At 43.7% G+C, this 20,441-nt stretch overlaps 1 protein-coding gene across 1 annotated transcript in view; it reads left to right on the top strand.

The window, feature by feature from the left end:
• Nucleotides 1-1,454: 1,454 nt before the first annotated feature.
• ARSB (arylsulfatase B) overlaps nt 1,455-20,441 on the top strand; it is a 157,773-nt gene continuing 138,786 nt past the window's right edge. Inside the window, exons 1-2 of the mRNA XM_045796411.2 lie at nt 1,455-1,957; nt 17,622-17,808. Of these exons, the coding sequence (XP_045652367.1) occupies nt 1,640-1,957; nt 17,622-17,808 (505 nt within the window). The 5' untranslated portion in view covers nt 1,455-1,639. The remainder of the gene's footprint in view (nt 1,958-17,621; nt 17,809-20,441) is intronic.

The raw sequence follows: 20,441 nt of genomic DNA on the forward strand, positions 1-20,441 counted from the left end.
TGGAAAGAGCCCAGATGTCCATTGACAGATGAATGGATAAAGAAGATGTGGTATATATATATATATATATATATATATATATATATATATATATATATATATATATATAATGGAATATTACACAGTCATAAAAAAAATGAAATCTTGCCATTTGCTTTGACATGGATGGAACTCGAGGGTATTATGCTAAGCGAAATAAGTCAATAGAGAAAGACAATTATCATATATTCTCATTGACAGGTGGAATTTAAGAAACAAAATAGAGGATCATAGAGGAAGAGAGGAAAAAATAAAACAAGATGAAACCAAAATTAGGAGACAATCCATAAGAGACTCTTAATCATAGGAAACAAACTGAGAGTTGCTGGAGGGGAGTGGGGTGGAAAGATGGGGTAACCGGGGGATGGACATTAAGGAGGGCATGTGATGTAATGAGCACTGGGTATTATATAAGACTGATGAGTCACGGGCCTGTACCTCTGAAACCAATAATACGTTATATGTTAATTAATTGAATTTAAATTTAAAAATGTTTTTTAAAAAAGCATTAGTTTCCATTACTACCAGTTATCCACAACTTATAAAGCTGTGAAATAATTCCCATGGCATCAGACTCAGATAACCTGAAAGGATACAGTGCATAACCGACACCGCCCCACCCCCCGCCCCCACAGCTGTAAATAGTTATAATCTATCTCCAGACATAGAAGAGGCAGAGAGTTTTGGATGGCAGTGGGAATGTACTGGTCATGAGGCTAACTTCCCAATTCAATGAGCATGTGGTTAAGGGAATTTTTTCCTTCCATCCTCAGATGATTTCAGGCAAATTAGATGCTATACCTCGTGTGGAGCCAGCCCCGAAGGGGCTCATACCTGGGCAAGCTAATGAGCTACTCAGTGGTCACACAACAGCCCACAAAATCCTCAGGGCAGCCTAAGTAAAACTGCACCTTCAAAAGGACACCGTGCAGTCGGAGTATTTGGCCCCCTTTTGGGTAGTGAGAAGGAAGTGGCTGCACTGGCGTATGCTATTCATAAATGAATCTGAAACATCACCTAGAGTTCTGCTTCTCCATCGACCTCCCACTTGCACAAGTCTGAGTTCTTTTGCTAGAAATGATTCCCCCCACGACTTTTAAAACATCACGGCTCAGGATCTGAGTTTGGGTTAGGTTCAACAAACTACAAGCTTCTTTATTCCGAAGAAAAAAAAAAAAAAAGAAGGGTGCATTATTCATAGTTCCTAGTCCCCGAGGTTGTCCCGAAATTTAAAGAAAATGTTTTCTAAATTACGAAGAGTTACTAAAAAGACCAAATCTGCTCCTCTTTGAGGATGCTACGATGCAAAGTTCATCTCTGGAAAGAAACCTTGGCTCCCATCAATCATTAACGGAATTTCCGCGCAGCTGGGTAGCGGGAGCCCCGGGTGCTACTCCGCTGGCTCCTCCCCCATCACGCCCGGCCCGGGCCCGGGTCAGAGGCGGCGGGGGCTCGGGCGCCAGGCCTCTACCGCCCGCCGCCCGCCGGGGGTGAAATCCCGTGCGGAGGCGGGGCAGGCCCCAGCTGCCCAGTTCCTGATTCTATAAGCGGTGCCGGGGGCTGCCGGCGCCACAGGCACGGGGACCGTGGGCCGCGAAGGATGGGCCGGCGCGGCGCGGCGAGCCCGCCCCGAGGCCCCAGCCTGCGGCGGCCGCTCCTCCCCGGCGTCCTCCCCTTGCTGCTGCGGCTGCTACTGCTGCCGGCCCCGCGGGGCGCAGGCGCCGGGGCCGGCCGGCCGCCGCACCTCGTTTTCGTGCTGGCGGACGACCTGGGCTGGAACGACGTGGGCTTCCACGGCTCGAACATCCGCACGCCGCACCTGGACGGGCTGGCGGCCGGCGGGGTGCTCCTGGACAACTACTACACGCAGCCGCTGTGCACGCCCTCGCGGAGCCAGCTGCTCACCGGCCGCTACCAGGTACGCAGCGCCCCCGGCGGCCCGCCAACCCGGCGCCCGCGCCCCGCTCCGCCCCTCCCGCGGCCGCCGCTCGGCCCTCCTGCCGCCCCCCGCCGCCCGGCCTCACGGCCCGCGAGCCTCGGAAGTGGGGCCGGGAGGCCGCGGCGGGCGCTGGCTAGCCGGGCTCAGTTCCCCGAGCCGGCTCCAGGCGAGGCGTCGGCTCACCCTGGCCGTGCCGTCCCCGCTCCTCCCGGGCCCCGCAGGCCGCCGCGGCCTCTGCGCATGCCCGCTCCTAGGCGACCCGCAGCCCCCGGAGCCCCACCTCCTCCAGGGCTTTTTCTGTTTTCGTTTTCTACAGGTCGGGGTGCAAGGGTTTCTAGGGGAGCGCTAGTTGCTGGGCCTGCGAGCCGTAGGCCGAAGGGTCAGAGTGCACTCTGCGGAGAGGTTCTGAAGACAGACGGAGGGGAGGGAGCGGGCTGGGGACCCCCGGAGTGGAGCAGAGAGCGGAGAGGGGCCGAGAAAGCAGAGGCGGGGCGCCAGGTAAAGGCGAAAGCGTGTCCGCTGAGGGTGCGATTCTGCTCCCTCTGCGAGCCCAGCGGTCCTAGGTTAGGACTGTCCGACCAGAGAGTCATTTTTCCAGTTCTCAGCACGATGAGCCTACCCAGGTTGATTTTTCTTGGGCTGCTGATACTCCTTTCTGATTCAACGCTTCTGAGCACTGTTATTATCTATCAATCATTGAAGTATAATTGGCATATAATCATCCCCGCTTCGGGTGTACATCATATTCTATATTTTTATACATTATGAAATGATCCCCACAATAAGTCTAGCTATCGTTTGTCACCATACAAAATTATGACAATATTATTGGCTATATTCCCAATGCTGTACATTATATCTCCATGACTTAATTTATTTTTTATCTAGAAGTTGGTTCCTCTGAATCCTCTTCACCCTTTTCGCCTGCCCCCCACTCCTCCCCCTCTGGAAGCCAACTGTTTCCTCTATCTATGAATCTGCTCCTTTTATTTTGTTCGTGCATTGTGTTTTTTAGATTCTACACGTAAGTGAAATCATATGTTATTTGTCTTTCTCTGACTTACTTCACTTCGCATCATACCCTCTAGGTCTGCGCATGTTGTGAAGATGGTAAGATTTCACTCATTTTTTATGGCCGAGTAGGATTCCCTCGTATGCATCTGTTACGTCTAATTTCTCCGTTCATCTGTGGATGCACACTGAGGTTGCTTCCATGCCTTGGCTTTGTAAAGAGTGCTGCAGAGAACATAGGGGTGCATCGATCTCCTCAGATTGGTTTGCCCTTTCCTTCCGATAACTATCCAGAAGCCAAATTGCGGGGTCCTGTGAGAGCTCTCTTTTTAAATTTTTGAGGACCTTCCATTCTATTTTCCCAAGTGGCTGTACCAATTTACATTCTTGTCAACAGTGCACAAGGGCTCCCTTTTCTCCACATCCTCACCAACACTTGTTATTTCTTGTTCTTTTGCTACTAGCCAACCTGACAGATGGGAAGTGCTAACTCACATGATCTCTGAAAGCTTTTCTTTAAAAACTTGTATGTAGTTAACAGAGATACGTGCACTTGTGGACAGTGTGCACATACGTTAGACAGCTAAGAATATCAAGAACATTTGCATGGTGCTTTACTGTTTTTAAAGTTAATTCTTGAAATAGCCCCTGAGGCAGCTGTAACTTTTAATCCCCCTTTACAGATGAGGAAATAAACTTCTAGACGTTCGATTACATGTTAAGAATCACACAGCTGGGAAGTGGTAAAATCGGGTCTTGTGCCTCTCCTGTACCCACTAGTCATCTCAGGCCCATAAAATTGTATCCTTTTTGCTTAATCTGAATAAGATTGATGATTTTATAAGATCCTGATGTGATTATGGCTATTTTAAATACAATAAATGGATACCGTTTGAAAACACAAGCATACCTTCTTATACAGGTATTGTTTGTCCAACAAGCATATTTTGAGTCCTTACTGTGCAAGTCACGGGACATGCTTGAACCCTTGCTCTTGTAAGTCTGTGTTCATGTAACCTCTCTGATCAGCCCTAGCCTCGTTGCCCTGCGATCAAGAGAAGGGAGGGTTTATTTGTGATAAAGATTTCCACAGTGATCTGAAGACCTATAGAAACAGAAAAGACAGACTTTTACCACAGGACCGAGAAGTAGCTATAGCCCAGGTTTCCATGGAGAAAGAATAGCTCCCTTCACCAGCTGCCCTAAGTACTTTCCACAGGTCTAACTTCGGCTGCCAGGTGTAATCAGGAATCCCTGCTCTGAGGCAGATCTTTCCCTGGACACTTAGTAGAAGTAAAGGAGCATTTGAGTAAAGAAGAGAGAGAATACAAGATCTGCCTCAAATAGTTCTGCATTTGCTCTGAAATAAGAGAACTGAACTCATTGCAGAAGAATGGGAGGGCCATTCATTTCTCCAACTTCCTCTCTTCCAACAGACTTGAATAGGAAAACAAATACCATACTTTAAGAAACTGCTGCTTTTGTCCCTTAATATTCTTCTCCCCCGGTCACCACCATTCCATCTTGGAGCAAAAACGTGCGCAGAGTACCCTGTAGTTAAGAAGCGAAGGAAGGGTAGAAGCTGCGTACTCCGAAACAGTTCAGAGACCACTCAGTGGAGCAAGCTAGCCTCCCCAAACATTTTGCTTGGCTTTGCTCCCCTGTTTTATTCTGAGTTCAGGAGGCCCAATTACAAATTACCTCAGGCTAGCAAGCATCCTTTTTTAAAGGAGCCAACATTTCAGGGAGAACTAAGGAGCCTCATTGCCCTCAGATGCTGTATACTGATACCATTCCGGGCACTTTACACTTCAGTTCATTGACTTCTCTCAGCAACCCCCTGCGGTAGGGACTACTTGTATCCCTATTTGATAACAAGGAAACCAAGGCTGGAAGAGGGTAAGAACCTTGCCCAAGGTCACAGGGCTAGTAAGTGGTAGACCAGGATGTGGCCAGGCAATGCGGCTCTATAACCACTATACTGTGTTGCCTACTCAGAATTATTAGAAATATCACAAGAGCTGCTTCAGATTTACTAAATGACCCATTATTTTTGGATGTTTAGGTCGTTTCCAAACATCTTGACCAAAAATTAACCCATCATGTTTCAACTTAAGAATTGCCTGTGTTGAATGGAAAATGAAAATAGGGGGAGAGGTTTTATTTCTGAACGAGTCATGTGTTGCACAAAATTTTAGACACTAAAATGAGGAAATTTGTTGACTGTTTCAAAATTAGGTACTTGAAGGAAATACGTAACAGTGCTATCTGTGAACTTAATAATCGTCTTTTAATAGAATATTTAGAGACTCATCCTTCCCATGATCGTGTAACTTTAGAAAAGTGTAAAGTGATAACTAAGCCTAGCCTGGCTGAACTGAATTTCCCTAAATTCTGAGTTTTAGGTTTTTGGCTTATTAAAGTATTTAGTGAAGAGCACTGGTTGGGAATAATGAAATGTGGGTTCCAGTCTTCAGACTCTGACCTGCTGGACATCATTGTCCACATCTGTAAAATATGGGAGGTAGGCTGAACTCTGAGGCTCTTTCCAACTCTACATATCTTTGACTCTGTGGCCCTGTGTCTTAGAGCAGGTTTCTAACTTGGCAAATGTACCCGAGCATACCTACTGACCCCATCTGCTGGCGGAAAGAGAGATTACTCTTGCCGGCGTTAGGCGCCTTGCAATGTTGGCTACTCGTTCTGCTGCCAGAAACTTGTTTCAAGGGGAACGTGAGCCCAGCCTTTTTTTTTTTTTTTTAAAGATTTTTATTTATTTATTCAACAGAGATAGAGACAGCTAGCGAGAGAGGGAACACAAGCAGGGGGAGTGGGAGAGGAAGAAGCAGGCTTATAGCGGAGGAGCCTGATGTGGGGCTCGATCCCGGAACGCTGGGATCACACCCTGAGCTGAAGGCAGACACTTAATGACTGCGCCACCCAGGCGCTCCAGAGCCCAGCCTTTTATACTGAGATGTATAATCGTTCAGAATCCTCACATATGAACCTTTATAAACCTGCATACTTTGGTAGAAAAATGCATGGAGTTTGATAAAGCAGGGAAGAGGGAGACTGATCAGCAGAGGAAGTAAATGGTTATTGGTAAATTCAGGGCTAGAATTCAGGTCTCTGTACCTTGTTCTTCCCACAACCCTGTGACTCATTCATTCCTTATTTTAAAAATATTTTTTGATGTATATTTTGTTTATCCTTCTGAATAGAAAATACAATGGTTTGAAAACTCAGAAGTTACTGAAAATCTCTCTCTATGCACATGCGTGCACGCACACACACTCACACACACACCCCTACACCTGTTTTGTTCCTTAGGCATCCCGTTCCCCATCTCTGGAGGCAAGCAGTGCTATCCGAATTGTATATGTATATCTTTTGAAAAGTATTTTGTGCATATACAAGCAAATCCATACGTAGCTTCTCTCTCTCTCCATATGGATGGTAGCATGCTCTTCACGTGTTTGTTTTATTTTACATTTGAAATAATTTCACATTGTTACTAAAAGAGCATCCTCAGTTTTTATGACTGTATAATATTTTGTTAAATGGATATATAATAATTTTTGTAACTGGTCACATCACGATGGACATATAGATTGTTTCCCATCTTTTGATATATCAAAGCTGAAGTCAGTACCTTTGCTATGTATCGTTTTACACATGGTTGAATACATCTGTAGGATAAATTCTTAGAAAAGGACTTTTTCTGTGTTTAAGGGTAGATGCATTTGTAATTTTGAGAAATCCTACAAAATTGTACTTCAATGAGTTGTATCAATCTACATCCCCACCAGCAACTTAAGATAGTGCCAATGTTCCTGTGCTCTATTTTTTAAAAAGATTGTATTTTTAAGTAATCTCTATACCCAGCATGGGGTTCAAACTCATAACTCCAAGATCAAAGGTCATATGCTCCACTAACTGAGCCAGCCAGGCACCCCTCCTGTACTCTATTTTTTTTTTTGAAGTTGTGTTTCACATACCATCAAATACACCATTTTAAGTGTCTAATTTATCAGTTTTTCGTATATCTTCAAGGTTGTGCAACCATCACCATTGTCTAATTCTAGAATATTGCCATTACCCCAAAAAGAAAGCCCATAATTGTTAGCAGTCAATCCCCATCCCCCCCTTCCCCCAGCCCCTGACAACCACTAATCTACTTTCTGCCTTTACAGATCTGCTGATTTTGGACATTTCATATAAATGCTGTCATACGGTAGATATCCTTTCATCCATATGGTGGCGTGTACCATTCCTTTTTACGGCTACATGATATTCTTTTGTATGGTTATACCAACATTTTATTTATCCATCTATCAGTTGATGGGCATTGTCTTTTGGCTATTGTGAATAATGCTGCTGTGAACAACCTTTATAAGTTTTTGCGTGAACATATATTTTTTTTTGTCACCTCTCTTGTTATGTACCTAAGAGTGGAATGCTAGATCATTTGGCGACTCTGTGTTTAACTTTTTGAGGAGCTGCCAAGCTGTTTCCATAGCAGATACACCATTCCCACAGTGTATGTGGGTTCCAGTTTCTCCATATCTTTGCCAACCCTTGTTACTATCTTTCTGATTATAGCCTTCTAGTCATCCTCGTGGGTGTGGAGTGTTATCTCATTGTGCCTTTGATGTGAATTTCCCTAATGGCATCAAGCATCTTTTCATTGTCTTATTTGTCATTTGTACATTTCTTTGGAGAAAATGTCTACTCAAATCCTTTGTCATTTTTAAATTGAGTTGTCTTTTTATTGTTGAGTTGTATGAGTTCTTTATATATTCTGGATGTTAAACTCCTTTCATATACATGATTTGCAAATATTTTTCCCTTTTACTTTCTCGATAGCATCCTTTTGTGTATGAAAGTTTGAAATTTTGATGTAGTTCAACTTAATTTCTTTGGCTGTTTGTGCTTTTGGTGTCATATCTAAGAAACCACTGAGGTTATGAAGATTTACCTCTCCATTTTCTTCTAAGAGTTTTATAGTTTCAGCTCTTATATTTAGGTCTTTGAACCGTTTTTAGTTAATTTTCTGTCTTTTTTGAGGTATGTGGATGCATGTGGATGCCCAGTCGGTCCAGCACCATATGTTAAAAAGACTATTCTTTTGCTATTTTGTTCTTTTAAACATTGATTTGGCTGTTCTAGGCCCCTTGCAATTCCATATGAATTTTAGGATCACCTTGTCCGTTTCTGTAAAGAATGCAGTGGAATTTTGACAGGGACTGCATTGACCTACAAATCCATTTGGGGAGTATTACCACCTTAACAATAGAAGTCTTCTAATTTACGAACATGAGATATGTTTCTACTTATTTAGGTCTTCTTTAATTTCTTTCCAATAATGTTTTGTTGTTTTCAGCATGCAAGTCTTGCAATTCTTTGTTTATCTTTAGTCCTAAGTTTTTATTCTTTTGGATATTGTTATAAATGGAATTGTTTTCTTAATTTCATTTTTGATTGTTCATTGATAGTGTATGGAAATGCAACTGACATTTGATCTGTATCCTGCAACCTTGTTGAGCTTACTAGTGTGTCTAAAAGTGTGTGTGTGTGTGTGTGTGTGTGTGCATGATACCTTTAGGATTTCCTATATACAAGAGCCTGTCATCTGAGAATAGATATAGTTTTGCTTTTTCCTCTCTAGTCTGGATGCTTTGCATTCTGAACCTACAGTACAATGTGGATTAGAAGTGGCACGTGTGAACCTCCTTTTCCTATTCCTGATCTTAGAGGAAAGCTTTCAGTCCATCACCATGAAGTCTAATGCATTCATTCGTTCTTTCAGTCAACAAGTATTTATTGAGCAGCTATTTATGCCGGGCATTGTGCTACACTCTGGGGATCTCCTGGTGCTTGGAGTCTGTTGGAGGTGAGGTGAGGAGAAGGAGGGACCAAGCCGGGGACGAAATGAACACATAAACAAATGAATAAGCTAGGTGAATTTAAATGGCCTGGCAATAAATGTAGAGAAGAAAATAAAGTAGGTAAATTGCTAAGTGACTCAGGAAATTATGGGCAGAAATTATTTGCCCCAGGAAGATAGGGTCAGAGGCCTAAATGAAGAGGAGTCAGCCATTCAGAGATCCTGGGAAAGAGAATTGAACAAAATGGGAGGGACAGCCAAATGCAGGCCCCGAGGCTGCAGTGAGCTCTAAGAATGGCGACAGGGTCTCTGGCTGGAACTGAGCTAAGGAGGGTATGAAAAGCATGCTGGGAGCTCAGAGGTGGAGGCAGGGTCTCCCTGTACTCCTACAGCCTGCTCATGATAAAATATTAAACTTCAACTTACTTGTTTGGGTTTTCATAGTGATGTTACATTGAAGGCTGCTATAAGAACATTTCTAATCCAACAGCGTTCCGAGTAAATATATGTTAAGGAACCACAATAATGTACACGTTATTCCAGTTAGGATTCAATTTTTTATCCACCCCCCACCTTTTTTCAAAGTAAGCTTATTTTTAAAATTGTCTTTAGGAAATACTTTCAAACTTTCACATATAAGAGATTTAAATGGAGGTTTGCATTAAAAAAAAAGATCTTTTCATCTTGGCCCTCAGCCCTCCTTCCTGTTTGGAACCCCTATTTATTACTTTCTCGGTATCCTTTGGAGGCATGATGTGCATATAATGAAATAGATTTTACATTCACTTTCCCCTTGTTTGAAATCTCAAGAGTGAAATATTAACTTAAAAATCCTTCATGAGGTGGGAGGAGAGGACAGATGTTGTTTAAGGGTACAGACTTGCAACAAGCAGTAAATAAGACCTAGAGATCTAATGTGCAGCGTAGTCAACAATTGTGGACAACAACACGGTACTGTAATCATCAAACTTGCTGAAGAGACTAGAACTTAATGATTCCAACCACTAAAAAGAAAGAATAATTATGTAACATGAGAGAGGTGTTAAGTATTGCTACAATGGCAATGATATCACAATGTGTAAATGTGGTACACCTTAAATTTACACGATGTTACATGTCAGATATATTCCAATTAAAATATGTATTAAAGATGTTTGTAAAGGTGGCCAAATAAATAAAAATCTGTCAGCTTTTCTAATAGAATTTGTATAGTGCTTTTAGTTCAAAAGAAGACTTGAAAATGCTAAATTTCTATATTCTTACAAATTGATTTTATTCAATACAAAATATTCGTTATACCTCTGTATTCTTTTTTTTTTTTTAAGATTTTATTTATTTGACAGAGATAGAGACAGCCAGCGAGAGAGGGAACACGAGCAGGTGGAGTGGGAGAGGAAGAAGCAGGCTCCCAGCAGAGGAGCCTGATGTGGGGCTCAATCCCATAACGCCGGGATCACGCCCTGAGCTGAAGGCAGACGCTTAACCGCTGTGCCACCCAGGCGCCCCTATACCTCTGTATTCTTAGTACACATTTTCAGTGTGGTTGTTTGTTCTCAAGTCTGACTTCTCGGTGAGACGGCCTTGCTTGTCCCTGGCCTAGAGAAACAGTCGGTGTCGAACAACTAAATGAATGAATGTGCTAAGTACTTTAACAGCTGAGCATTTCCTGAGAGAGCTCAAGATAGCTGTCTTCCCTGGGTATGGTTGACATGCCATTTCCACAAAAAAGATTAAAGAGTAACAATAGCAGTAGGCCTTAGTGGGAACATTTCCTTCTAGGAGAAAAGGAAGGGAAGTAACTTCGATCGTCAACTGGGAACATTCTTACCTTGGGAACCGAGGGGCCCACACCACCAGAACTCTGTAGCCTTCGCAGAGAATAGAAGCAATGAAAGATGACTCCAAGGTTGCATCCTTAAGGGACCCGAGTCACATTTTTCTTAATCACATTGATAAATGGACAAGACGTTTCAGGGCTTTTCACTCACCCCTGACGCAGAACCTGGGACAGGAAATATAGGAAGGAGGCTGTGCAGCAGTATTGTGGGTAATTGTTGACTCTTGCTTCACATTTGCTTTAAGAATGTGAACAGTTGAGACCCCTGGCTCCAGGCAGAATCGGCATTGCTTACCGGCCCCGGAAAGAGCAATGAGTTTTGCCTGAGGATGCTCTCACCTCCCTGCTGCTTTTCTTTAGTGCCCTCAGCGTCAGGCCTGTCCATCCTTTATCAACCCCCCACCTGCTTGCCTCTCCTGTGGACAGTGGACTCCTGTCCCTGGTCGCCTGTCCCTGGATTCTAAGGCTAGAAGTGGGGCAAAGAGGAGTAAAGAGCTAGAAGAAGTAGATAGAGTGATTGGGGAAAGAAGTAGGTGACAAACTGGGAGTGTTCATGGGACCCTCTGGCAATGGCACCTAAGGAGTAAGAGATAGGAGCATGCAGTCTAGGGCCCTAAGTGTTTCTGAAGAGAAAGCACTTGTTAGCTTCTATTCCCGTGCTTCCTTAGGGGAGGAACAGAAGAGCATTAGTTCCATAGTGACAAATAAGACGGCCTCCTATTAAAACACATCCGGAGGGGCGCCTGGGTGGCACAGTGGTTAAGCATCTGCCTTCGGCTCAGGGCGTGATCCCGGCGTTATGGGATCGAGCCCCACATCAGGCTCCTCCGCTGGGAGCCTGCTTCTTCCTCTCCCACTCCCCCTGCCTGTGTTCCCTCTCTCGCTGGCTGTCTCTCTCTGTCGAATGAATAAATAAAATCTTTAAAAAAATAAAATAAAATAAAATAAAACACATCCGGGCTTTAATGCAGGGAGACCTGAAGATGACTTGATTTGATAGGGCTTTTGTTTTGCTGAAGCCAGGTCTCTTTCCTAAGCCTCGCCAGAGCCAAGAACATTTTCCCAGAAGGCAAGGGGCATCTGGAAGCCATATTCTGCAAGCATTGAAGATGTTTGAAAGAAACAATTCCACGTCTTACATATTTTACTTCCCACGTAATTGGAAATGAGGAAATAAAGAAATAAGTTTGGGGCTGAGTGGAGTATGACCCACTGACTCGTGGGGTTTTTTTGCTGTTTGATTTTTGAGGTTTCTTATTTCAAGAATTGCTCTGAACATAAGCTGTCACTGTCTGGTAACTCTCTTTGTTTTTGTTTCTTTAGTCATATCACTTTACTAAAAATTTCTTTTCCTCGATATTTTCCCACCTTTTCATTTTGGGCTTTTGGTTGGAGTTATTGTTGAAACAGAGGAAGGCACGGATGCAGTTTTTGCCTTGTTTATTCTTTTTACAAACAACATCCCTTTGTGGGTTTAGGCAGAGATTTACACTCTTCGCTAATCAACACCAAAATAAACAGACCCTTAAAACTGTCAGCGACACCGGCCAGCTCTGCAGGCCGAGTTCTGGAGGACCAGGCCAGATGGCAGAGTCAGGCCCCTAACACACATAATGTGTGTTCTGTAGCTCTTGGCTTCAACAGCCTGGGCAGCTGACTGCGTTTTAGAAGGCTGAAGGGGGGAGGGAGCAGATTCTCCACCATCCATTTGTTCTGTGGGGCAGCTCCAGGAAGAAACCCTAAGGTGGCATGAGAGGTCCTTGACCGTGGTGAAAACGTGTAGTGTATTGGCTCAGATGCGGGCTGGACGTCTGAACTCCCGGCCGGCCTCCAGCGCGTCCTGTGACTGCGTTCCCGTCAGGAAGCTTCCCTCTCAGCCCTCTGGCACCCACGGGGGAGGGTGCGGCTGCCTGTTTTTCCGAGTTTTAAAGTACTGTCCAGGAGGTGCACCAATCCGGGGCTGCAGGGAGCCCTCCGTTGCTCTTGCACAGGTCCCACGGGTAGGACAGAATCTTCCTTCTGTTCAGCTGCATATCATCTCAGCATTATTAAGTTAGGAGACAAACGGCATTCATTGCCATATGTGTAGCAGTGGTTCATTAGCCCCTGGGAGAGTTCGTCATCAGCGGAGCTAAAATACTGAGCTCTGAACTTCCAGTATCTGTAGATAATCACTAGACTGCCTGGACCTCTTTTTTTTTTTTTTTTTAAAGATTTTATTTATTTATTTGACAGAGACAGCCAGCGAGAGAGGGAACACAAGCAGGGGGAGTGGGAGAGGAAGAAGCAGGCTCCCAGCGGAGGAGCCTGATGTGGGGCTCGATCCCAGAACGCCAGGATCACGCCCTGAGCGGAAGGCAGACGCTTAACGACTGAGCCACCCATAAACTGCCTGGACCTCTTAAAGGGGTCTAGGAAGAGGTTCTGAGGGTCTTCCCTTCTCCCTCCAGGAGATAGGCCTTTCTCTTTTTTTAAGTTCGTGAGACTACACTGATAGTATCTTCTATGTCTACACAGGCTGGAATAACTCACGGGATCAAATAAATTTTATATGTGACAAAACACACACACACACAAGGATTCTCATCAGTTATCTCATGGAAAGAACCTAGAGACAAGCCAGGTCCTTCACGGATTATAGAGATCCTTTGCCTTTGTGCAGGAAAGCCTTGATGGTTAAGTGCAGGCTTAGGAGAAGCTGTTTTTGGAAAGACGCTTTGGTTTAAGGAAGACGAGAGAGCCGCACGTGATCGGTATAGAGTAACTCCTTTGGACTCTCCTGTATTATCCATATAATCCTCTCCGTTCCCATATGCTCTCTGAACGTTGCAGAGGGGTGTTAGAATGGAATTGTCATAGGGGCTGCTGTGTTTGCACAAGGACACTTGTTTTCTTGTTGATTCCTGTTGGTGCCCTGTTACCATCGTGCCCCATGAAGCGTGGTGTGGGGCTGTCGTTCTGTGCTGACCGAAGTGCTCGGCTGGAAGCAGTCAGCATTGGCCTGTTTACTGCTTCTCTACACATTACAGCTTCCTTACTTCAAATAGTGTTTGAACAGCCTAAAAACATGTTTTTGGCTGTCATCCAGAGTTTGGCTTCCGCTTCCCCAGTAATGCCATAAAAATGCTCTGTCAAATAAATTCTCGGGAATTGAGAAGAACAAATTCTCTGCTCCATATGATTGTAGATAATAGAAGCAGGCTTCAGCTGACCACCTGGCTTGATGCCCATGGACTAGGAAAACCGAATCACACCGCATCCCTTGGCAGTGCTCATAGCTCTCAGAGTTAATCTGTGTGTGATGGACGAGCTTTCCATTTAAAGAAATCTGCACATAGCATTTATCTCCACTGGGTCTTTTGGGTTCCCTAAAATACTCTCTTTCCTTGTCCTGCACCGTTGCCAATTAGTATATATTATAAAGTTTTTGAACCTAGGATTAATTTTCTGTTGAGTAAATTTCACGTCAGTAACCATGAACAGAATCCTTCTATGACTTGAGGTGTGTGGGTGTATTTTTTGAGAGCAGTGTTTCCTGCCCCAGCCGGGATAATGTCACATCGTTATTATTCAGGATCCCAGCTGGAAAGAGATGGCACATTCAAATTAGGATAATTTAGGGAGGTTTATTTATAAAGGGAGTATTCAAAAAAGTGTGAATTGGGGAAGGGGAACACAAGTAATGGTGTGTATCCAGTGGAGCTGTTGCTAGCCCTGGACCGGAAGGGAGGGAAGGAGAAAACCTAGAGACAGAGTGTCATATAGAGAAGGCTGCCTTCCGATGGCCTATACACAGAGACACATCTGGCAGTCCAAAGCCACTCATCTCTTCCCTCCCTCTAATCTCCTGTCAGGGGTCCCCCTTGGCTGAACCCAGTCAGAAGACAGAAGGTGCAGAGCCCTGTGATTTGGTTCCCACAGGTAGCTTCCCGGGTCAGAGAGCAGGACAGAGGCAGAATGTAGATTTGGAAGGCAAGTGGAAGGCGTCCGGCACTTACCCTAGTGAAGGTGTCCAGTGGTTTCTAGGAAAGGCATAGAAACTTTTTTTTATTAAGATTTTATTTATTTGAGAGAGAAAGAGAGCATGAGCGAGGGACGGGGGACGGGGGGTGTGGGGAGCAGAGGGAGAGGGAGAAGCAGACTCCCCACTGAGTAGGGAGCCTGAGGCAATGCAGGGCTTGATCCCAGGGACCATGAGATCATGACCCAAGCCGAAGGCAGACGCTTAACCAACTCTGCTACCCAGGAGTGCCAAAAACATAGAAATCTTAATAGAACACTTAAATTCACTTTTATTTTTAAGTAGCTTTATTGATGTATGATTGATATACAATAAACTGTACATATTTAAAGTATACAGTTTGATAAGCTTTTTTTTAAAGATTTTATTTATTTATTTGAGAGAGAGAGAGGAGATAGAGAGCACGAACAGGGGGGAGAGGGAGAAGCAGGCTCCCCGCTGAGCAGGGAGCCCAATGTGGGGCTCGATCTCAGAACCCTGGGATTGTGACCTGAGTCGAAGGCAGACACTTAATGACTCAGCCACTCAGGTGCCCCTATATGGTTCTTTTAAAAGTGTAGGGAAAGATAGAAGGAAATGAAGCAATGGCAAGTGCAACTCCAAAGTGTTGGTTCTGGAAAGATCCACAAAAAATGAAATGCAAGGCAATGTTAAAGCTTATGAAAAAGCTAGTCAATAGTAGCTAATAATAAATTAGAAAAAAAAGGTTGTAAGTGTGAATTTTTTTTTTTTTGGCTTTTCCTTTGTATCTGTTTATTGCCATGTATTTAAAACACAGTAAACATCTGTGAATCTGGTCTGTGTAAGTCAGTATTTGAATTGAGAAACTCAGAGATTAGTCAGTGTTCCATCACACCAGCAAAACTAGAGACGAGTAGCTGAGTATACATTTCATCTGGTGTTCATATGCGCCATGACATGCTCCTGGGGCAGCTCCAGGCTTAGGGGTACGTAGTCTGTGATACGGCGCCATCTCTCAAGAAAGCAAAGTGCAATGTAGCGGGGAAGGCTTGCTATGCTATTAATAACAAAGCTTACGGTTAATACTATGGCAGTCTTTGAATGTTGAGTATGTCCTTGGTGCTAGAGCTGAGATGGGATTCAATTCCCGAGCTTTATGCATTCTGCCTTAAATTATAAAAGCCAGTAAGGCATTTGCAAACACACTTTCACCATTTATTAATAATTGCGTGCAACCCACCTGACAGCTGACGGAGGCCGGGGAGTTAGAGCTTGGGTTGAGAACTGGCGCTCTCCACCTTCTGTGTCCCCAGAGCCCCATTTATCCTAGGGAAGTCAGGAGTACCTAGCCCTTTCTAGAGAAGGCTTGTGTCCACTGCAGAGTTGAATGTGAGACCCTAGTCCCACTCCACACAAAGGAAGGTACCTCCCTGGCTAAGCCAGGACAAGAAGAGGTGTGAGGTTTGCGGGCGGGGAGTGGGCTGCGCAGGCTAGGACGGAACCCCCGGGGGACTCTGCTCTGGTGGGGCCCCAGCAGGGCTGACGTGCCTCCCACCAGCACAGGAGCTGTGACAGGCCCACACTGGCTTCCATGCTGGCCTTCAGACTCACCCAGCAAGTTCAGGGCTCAGGGCCTTTGCACTTTTTATTTCTTATGCCTACATTATTCTTGCCTCGTATTTTTGCAAGGCTCTCTCACTCTCTCACTTGATTCATATTCCTGTTCAAATAGCTTCTCCTTGGATTTCTTTTGTCACCCTCTCAAAGAATCACCTCTGTCACCATCTCCCTGTCCTACTTTATTTCCCTCATTGCAAGGACCAATCCTGGATATTATAACATCAATTCTCAAACTTTTTGGTCTTACTTTGGACCTCTTCATGTGCTTAAAAATTATTATAGACCCCGAAGAGCTTATGTTTCTGTGGGTTACACCTTTCAAAGTTCACCGTATCAGAAATTAAAATAGAAATTTAAAAATATTTTTGTTTATTGAAAAATAGCAGTAATAATCATTACATGTCAACATAAATAACTTAATGGAAAATAACTATATTATCCAAAATAGGAGAATTACATGAGAAGAGTAATACTGTTTTGTATTTTTGTATGTGTCTTCTATTAATACAAGATAGCTAGGTTGTTATAATCTGATGTAATCTATTGTTCTGGTAAAAGTTTATGAAGAACATCTAGCCTCACTAGCCTCACACAGGTAGTTGGAAAAGGAAGGATTATTCTACTAGCCTTTTCATGTAATTGTGGATATCCTATTTTAATATCACACCAAGACTCAACAAGGGATCATTTCTTAAAGGCTGACTGTTGTGTGGTGCTTGTGCCCTGGGCAAACTTGTGTGAGCCACTCCCAGCATGTGGGTCAGATAGCTGCTTTTCTTTTCTTAAGAAAAAGTTGGCCACTGACTCTTGAAATTATGGTTTCCATAAAGCAGAATAAGAAAAGCAAATCATTACTTTCATCGTATTTTTGAATAACCTTTAAAAAAATCAAATCTTGAAAGATTACAGAAGCTCCTTCCAAACCAAACACGAATTTCTCATGTGCACCAAAATTGAAACGCTTTTTCCTTGAGAGATCCACACTTCATTTACGGTTACTTTTTTTGAGGGAAGAGGTGACATCCTAAGTTAATGGTTTCTAACAAAATTCCTTGATAAATATTTTTTAAAATATCTAATGTTTGTTAGAGTGCTTTTATTCGTTTTTTTCCAATCCTGTTTATGTCCATTACCTTATTTGAGTAAGCGAGTACAGCGCCATTCAGAAATACCCTTAAGCTGGTACAGGAATAGAGTTCAACGGTCCAATCTGCAGAGGTAGCCAATGAATTAAGCCACCGCTTTCTCTGCTTGTTCGGGATGTTTCAACACCATCAGTCTGTAATTTCATGTTTGTCTCTTTAAGATCCGCACAGGTTTACAACACCAAATAATCTGGCCCTGTCAGCCCAGCTGTGTCCCTCTGGATGAAAAACTGCTGCCCCAGCTTCTAAAAGAAGCAGGCTACACTACCCATATGGTCGGAAAATGGCACCTGGGAATGTACCGGAAAGAATGCCTTCCAACCCGCCGAGGATTTGATACTTACTTTGGTAATGGAAATGCACATGTTTCTTTTACAACTTAGACTAGCTGCAACCGTCTCGTAAAAACACACCCAGGTGTAATCAAATGAAATGACTGGAAACTTGAACAGAGAATGAATCCGTCAGCACTGCCGTGGGGCAACTTTGCTACCACCTCCGTACACATGGCCCTGCGCTCCGCTCGTGCTGGGCAGCTGCCCGCAGGGACGGACCTTTGCCAGGGTATTAAATGCCGTGTCGGTGCCTTTGAAGATTTGCTGTCTCCATACCCGGGACCAATGTACTCTTAGAGAACCTTATTACCAGAAGGGGTTACAGCTTTCTTTTGAAAAATTCCAGGCTTTCTTTTGAAAAATTCTTTTCTTTTGAAAAATTCCAGGCAAAACCCAATACAAGAATATTTCCTTCACAAAGGTTCAGAATATTTTTTTCCCTCCGTGGACTGTCCCAAAGATTTTTTTTTTTTTTTTTCCCCTGGAGATGGTAGAGGAGACCCTTTTCCATTAGCATCCTTCTCCCCTTCTGTGAGATCTGTTTTTGAAATCACTAGATTGGGGAAGACCAATCCAAAGAATAAAATGGGAGGGCAAATAACCAATGATAATAGGAAGGATAATAAGAAGTAAGTAATTTATGGATTTGATAGCCCCCAAAAATGTGAAACGTTAAGTTAGTTTTAAAGCTTACCGTCTTTTAACCTGTACAAACTATGTTTTAATTAACAGCCTATTTATCTTACTAGTGGCTGTGTGTCTTTCTGATAAGTTCTTTTCATGCTGCGCTTTCTATCCGGCTGTTTAGCTACCTCCTTACCTCTCATTTGCCTTTTCATTTATTTACAACCTGCCACATCCCAAAAGGAACACGCGCTGAACATAAAAATTTAAAAAAAAAATAGAGGGCACCTGGGTGGCTCAGTCGGTTAAGTGTCTGCCTTCGGCTCGGGTCATGATCCTGGGGTCCTGGGATCAAGTCCACCTCAGTCTCCCTGCTCGATGGGGAGTCTGCTTCTCCGTCTATCTCTGCCCCTCCCCGCCTGCTTGGACTCTCTCTCTCTCTCAAATAAACAAAATCTTAAAAAAAATCGAATAAAAAATCAGGGTGAGTAGAGAAAGATGAAATTGCGGTGTGGCACGAAATTATGAAACTACTGCCTGTCTGTAGGTGGGCTTCACATCGAACTCTGCGACTTGGAATTTCTTATGTCCAACTAAAAAAAATTTTTTTTAAAAAGGAGACAGCTAATAAGAGTTGCATTATTTATAAGATAAATGGAAACCAGATGTTCAGGAAGAGTAAAGCATTTTCTGGCTCTGAGACCTGAGAAATTTCTCCTTTGGGAGAAGATAAGGTGGACAACATCCTCAAGAACAGCAGCTTAGTAATATAGCAGTGATTTTCTTGTACGTGTTTCTTAGACACTCCTTTTTATTCAGGGTAGGACCAGAGCACCGAAGTGCATTTCAGTGATTCTGTGGGGCCCAAACAGTGCAGGAAACACACAGCTCTGTCCTACTGTGTTGGATCCGGGGTTGAAGTTGAGATGCAGGGACATCAGGCAGGAGACCGTCTCTGCCCCGCTCCCGTCTGGGTTCTCTCGCAGACATTGCTAAGCAATCAAGGCATTCTTTCTTGGTGAACCTGGACATAGCCTCCGCATCCTCAAATAACTTTTAAAGTCAGACTTGGGTGTAAGAGCTCTTTGTCATTTTGGATATTCTAGAGGAGAAAACAGCCTGAATATCCTTTGACAGTTTTCAATCAGACCTTTGCTGAAAGACGGATCAATACCTATACTCTGGCAAGAGGAAGGACTACAGACATTTTAATTTTTCTTACTAAAACCGAAGTCACATATTGGACAGAAAAAAATCATATCCTTTTATGAGAATTGAGATGCCTGAGGATTCAGATGAACGAACACCCAACATTCATGTGGACTTGTAGATGGGGTCAGGGGGTAATGACCACGCAGCTGTTGTCACTGTTATGACTTAGATGTTCTGTTAAAAATCAGTCAAATGGTTGTGGGGCTAGTCGCACAACTCTGAATACCTTAAAACCACTGAATTGTGCACTTTAAGTAGGTGACTTGTATGGCATATGAATTATAGCTCAATAAAACTTAAAGTCAGAGATTTCGTTGTTCAAAAAGTATTTTATGATCCCCCGCCCCAAAAAGCACAGGACGCCATCTTTAGGCTCAGCATCTAAATGCAAATTTGTGAATCACTGTTGTGAGAAAAGCTGTACATGGTGGTTTGGGATCAGTCTGGCCACGTATGTAAATAAATAGTTCTATTCCTGGAATTCTCGTATTTGTAAATCCTTTTAATATTTATAGTTCTTACTTTTTTTTTTTTAAGTGAGCCACCTAGGCACCCCTATAATTCTTACACCTTTTTTGTTTTAAAGATTCTATTTATTTGTTTGAGAGAGAGAGAGAACGCACAAGCAGGGGGAGGGGCAGAAGGAGAGGGAGAGGCAGGCTCCCGCTGAGCAGGGAAGCCGACACAGGGCTCGATCCCAGGACCCTGAGATCACGATCTGAGTCGAAGGCAGACGTTTAATTGACTGAGCCACCCAGACGCCCTCGTATATCTTTTAATCAAGTGTATCCTATGCTTATATTCTCTGAA

This window comes from Ursus americanus, chromosome 5 (assembly GCF_024610735.1).
Source record: "Ursus americanus isolate L20-20 chromosome 5, mUrsAme1.1.p, whole genome shotgun sequence".
Taxonomy (NCBI): domain Eukaryota; kingdom Metazoa; phylum Chordata; class Mammalia; order Carnivora; family Ursidae; genus Ursus; species Ursus americanus.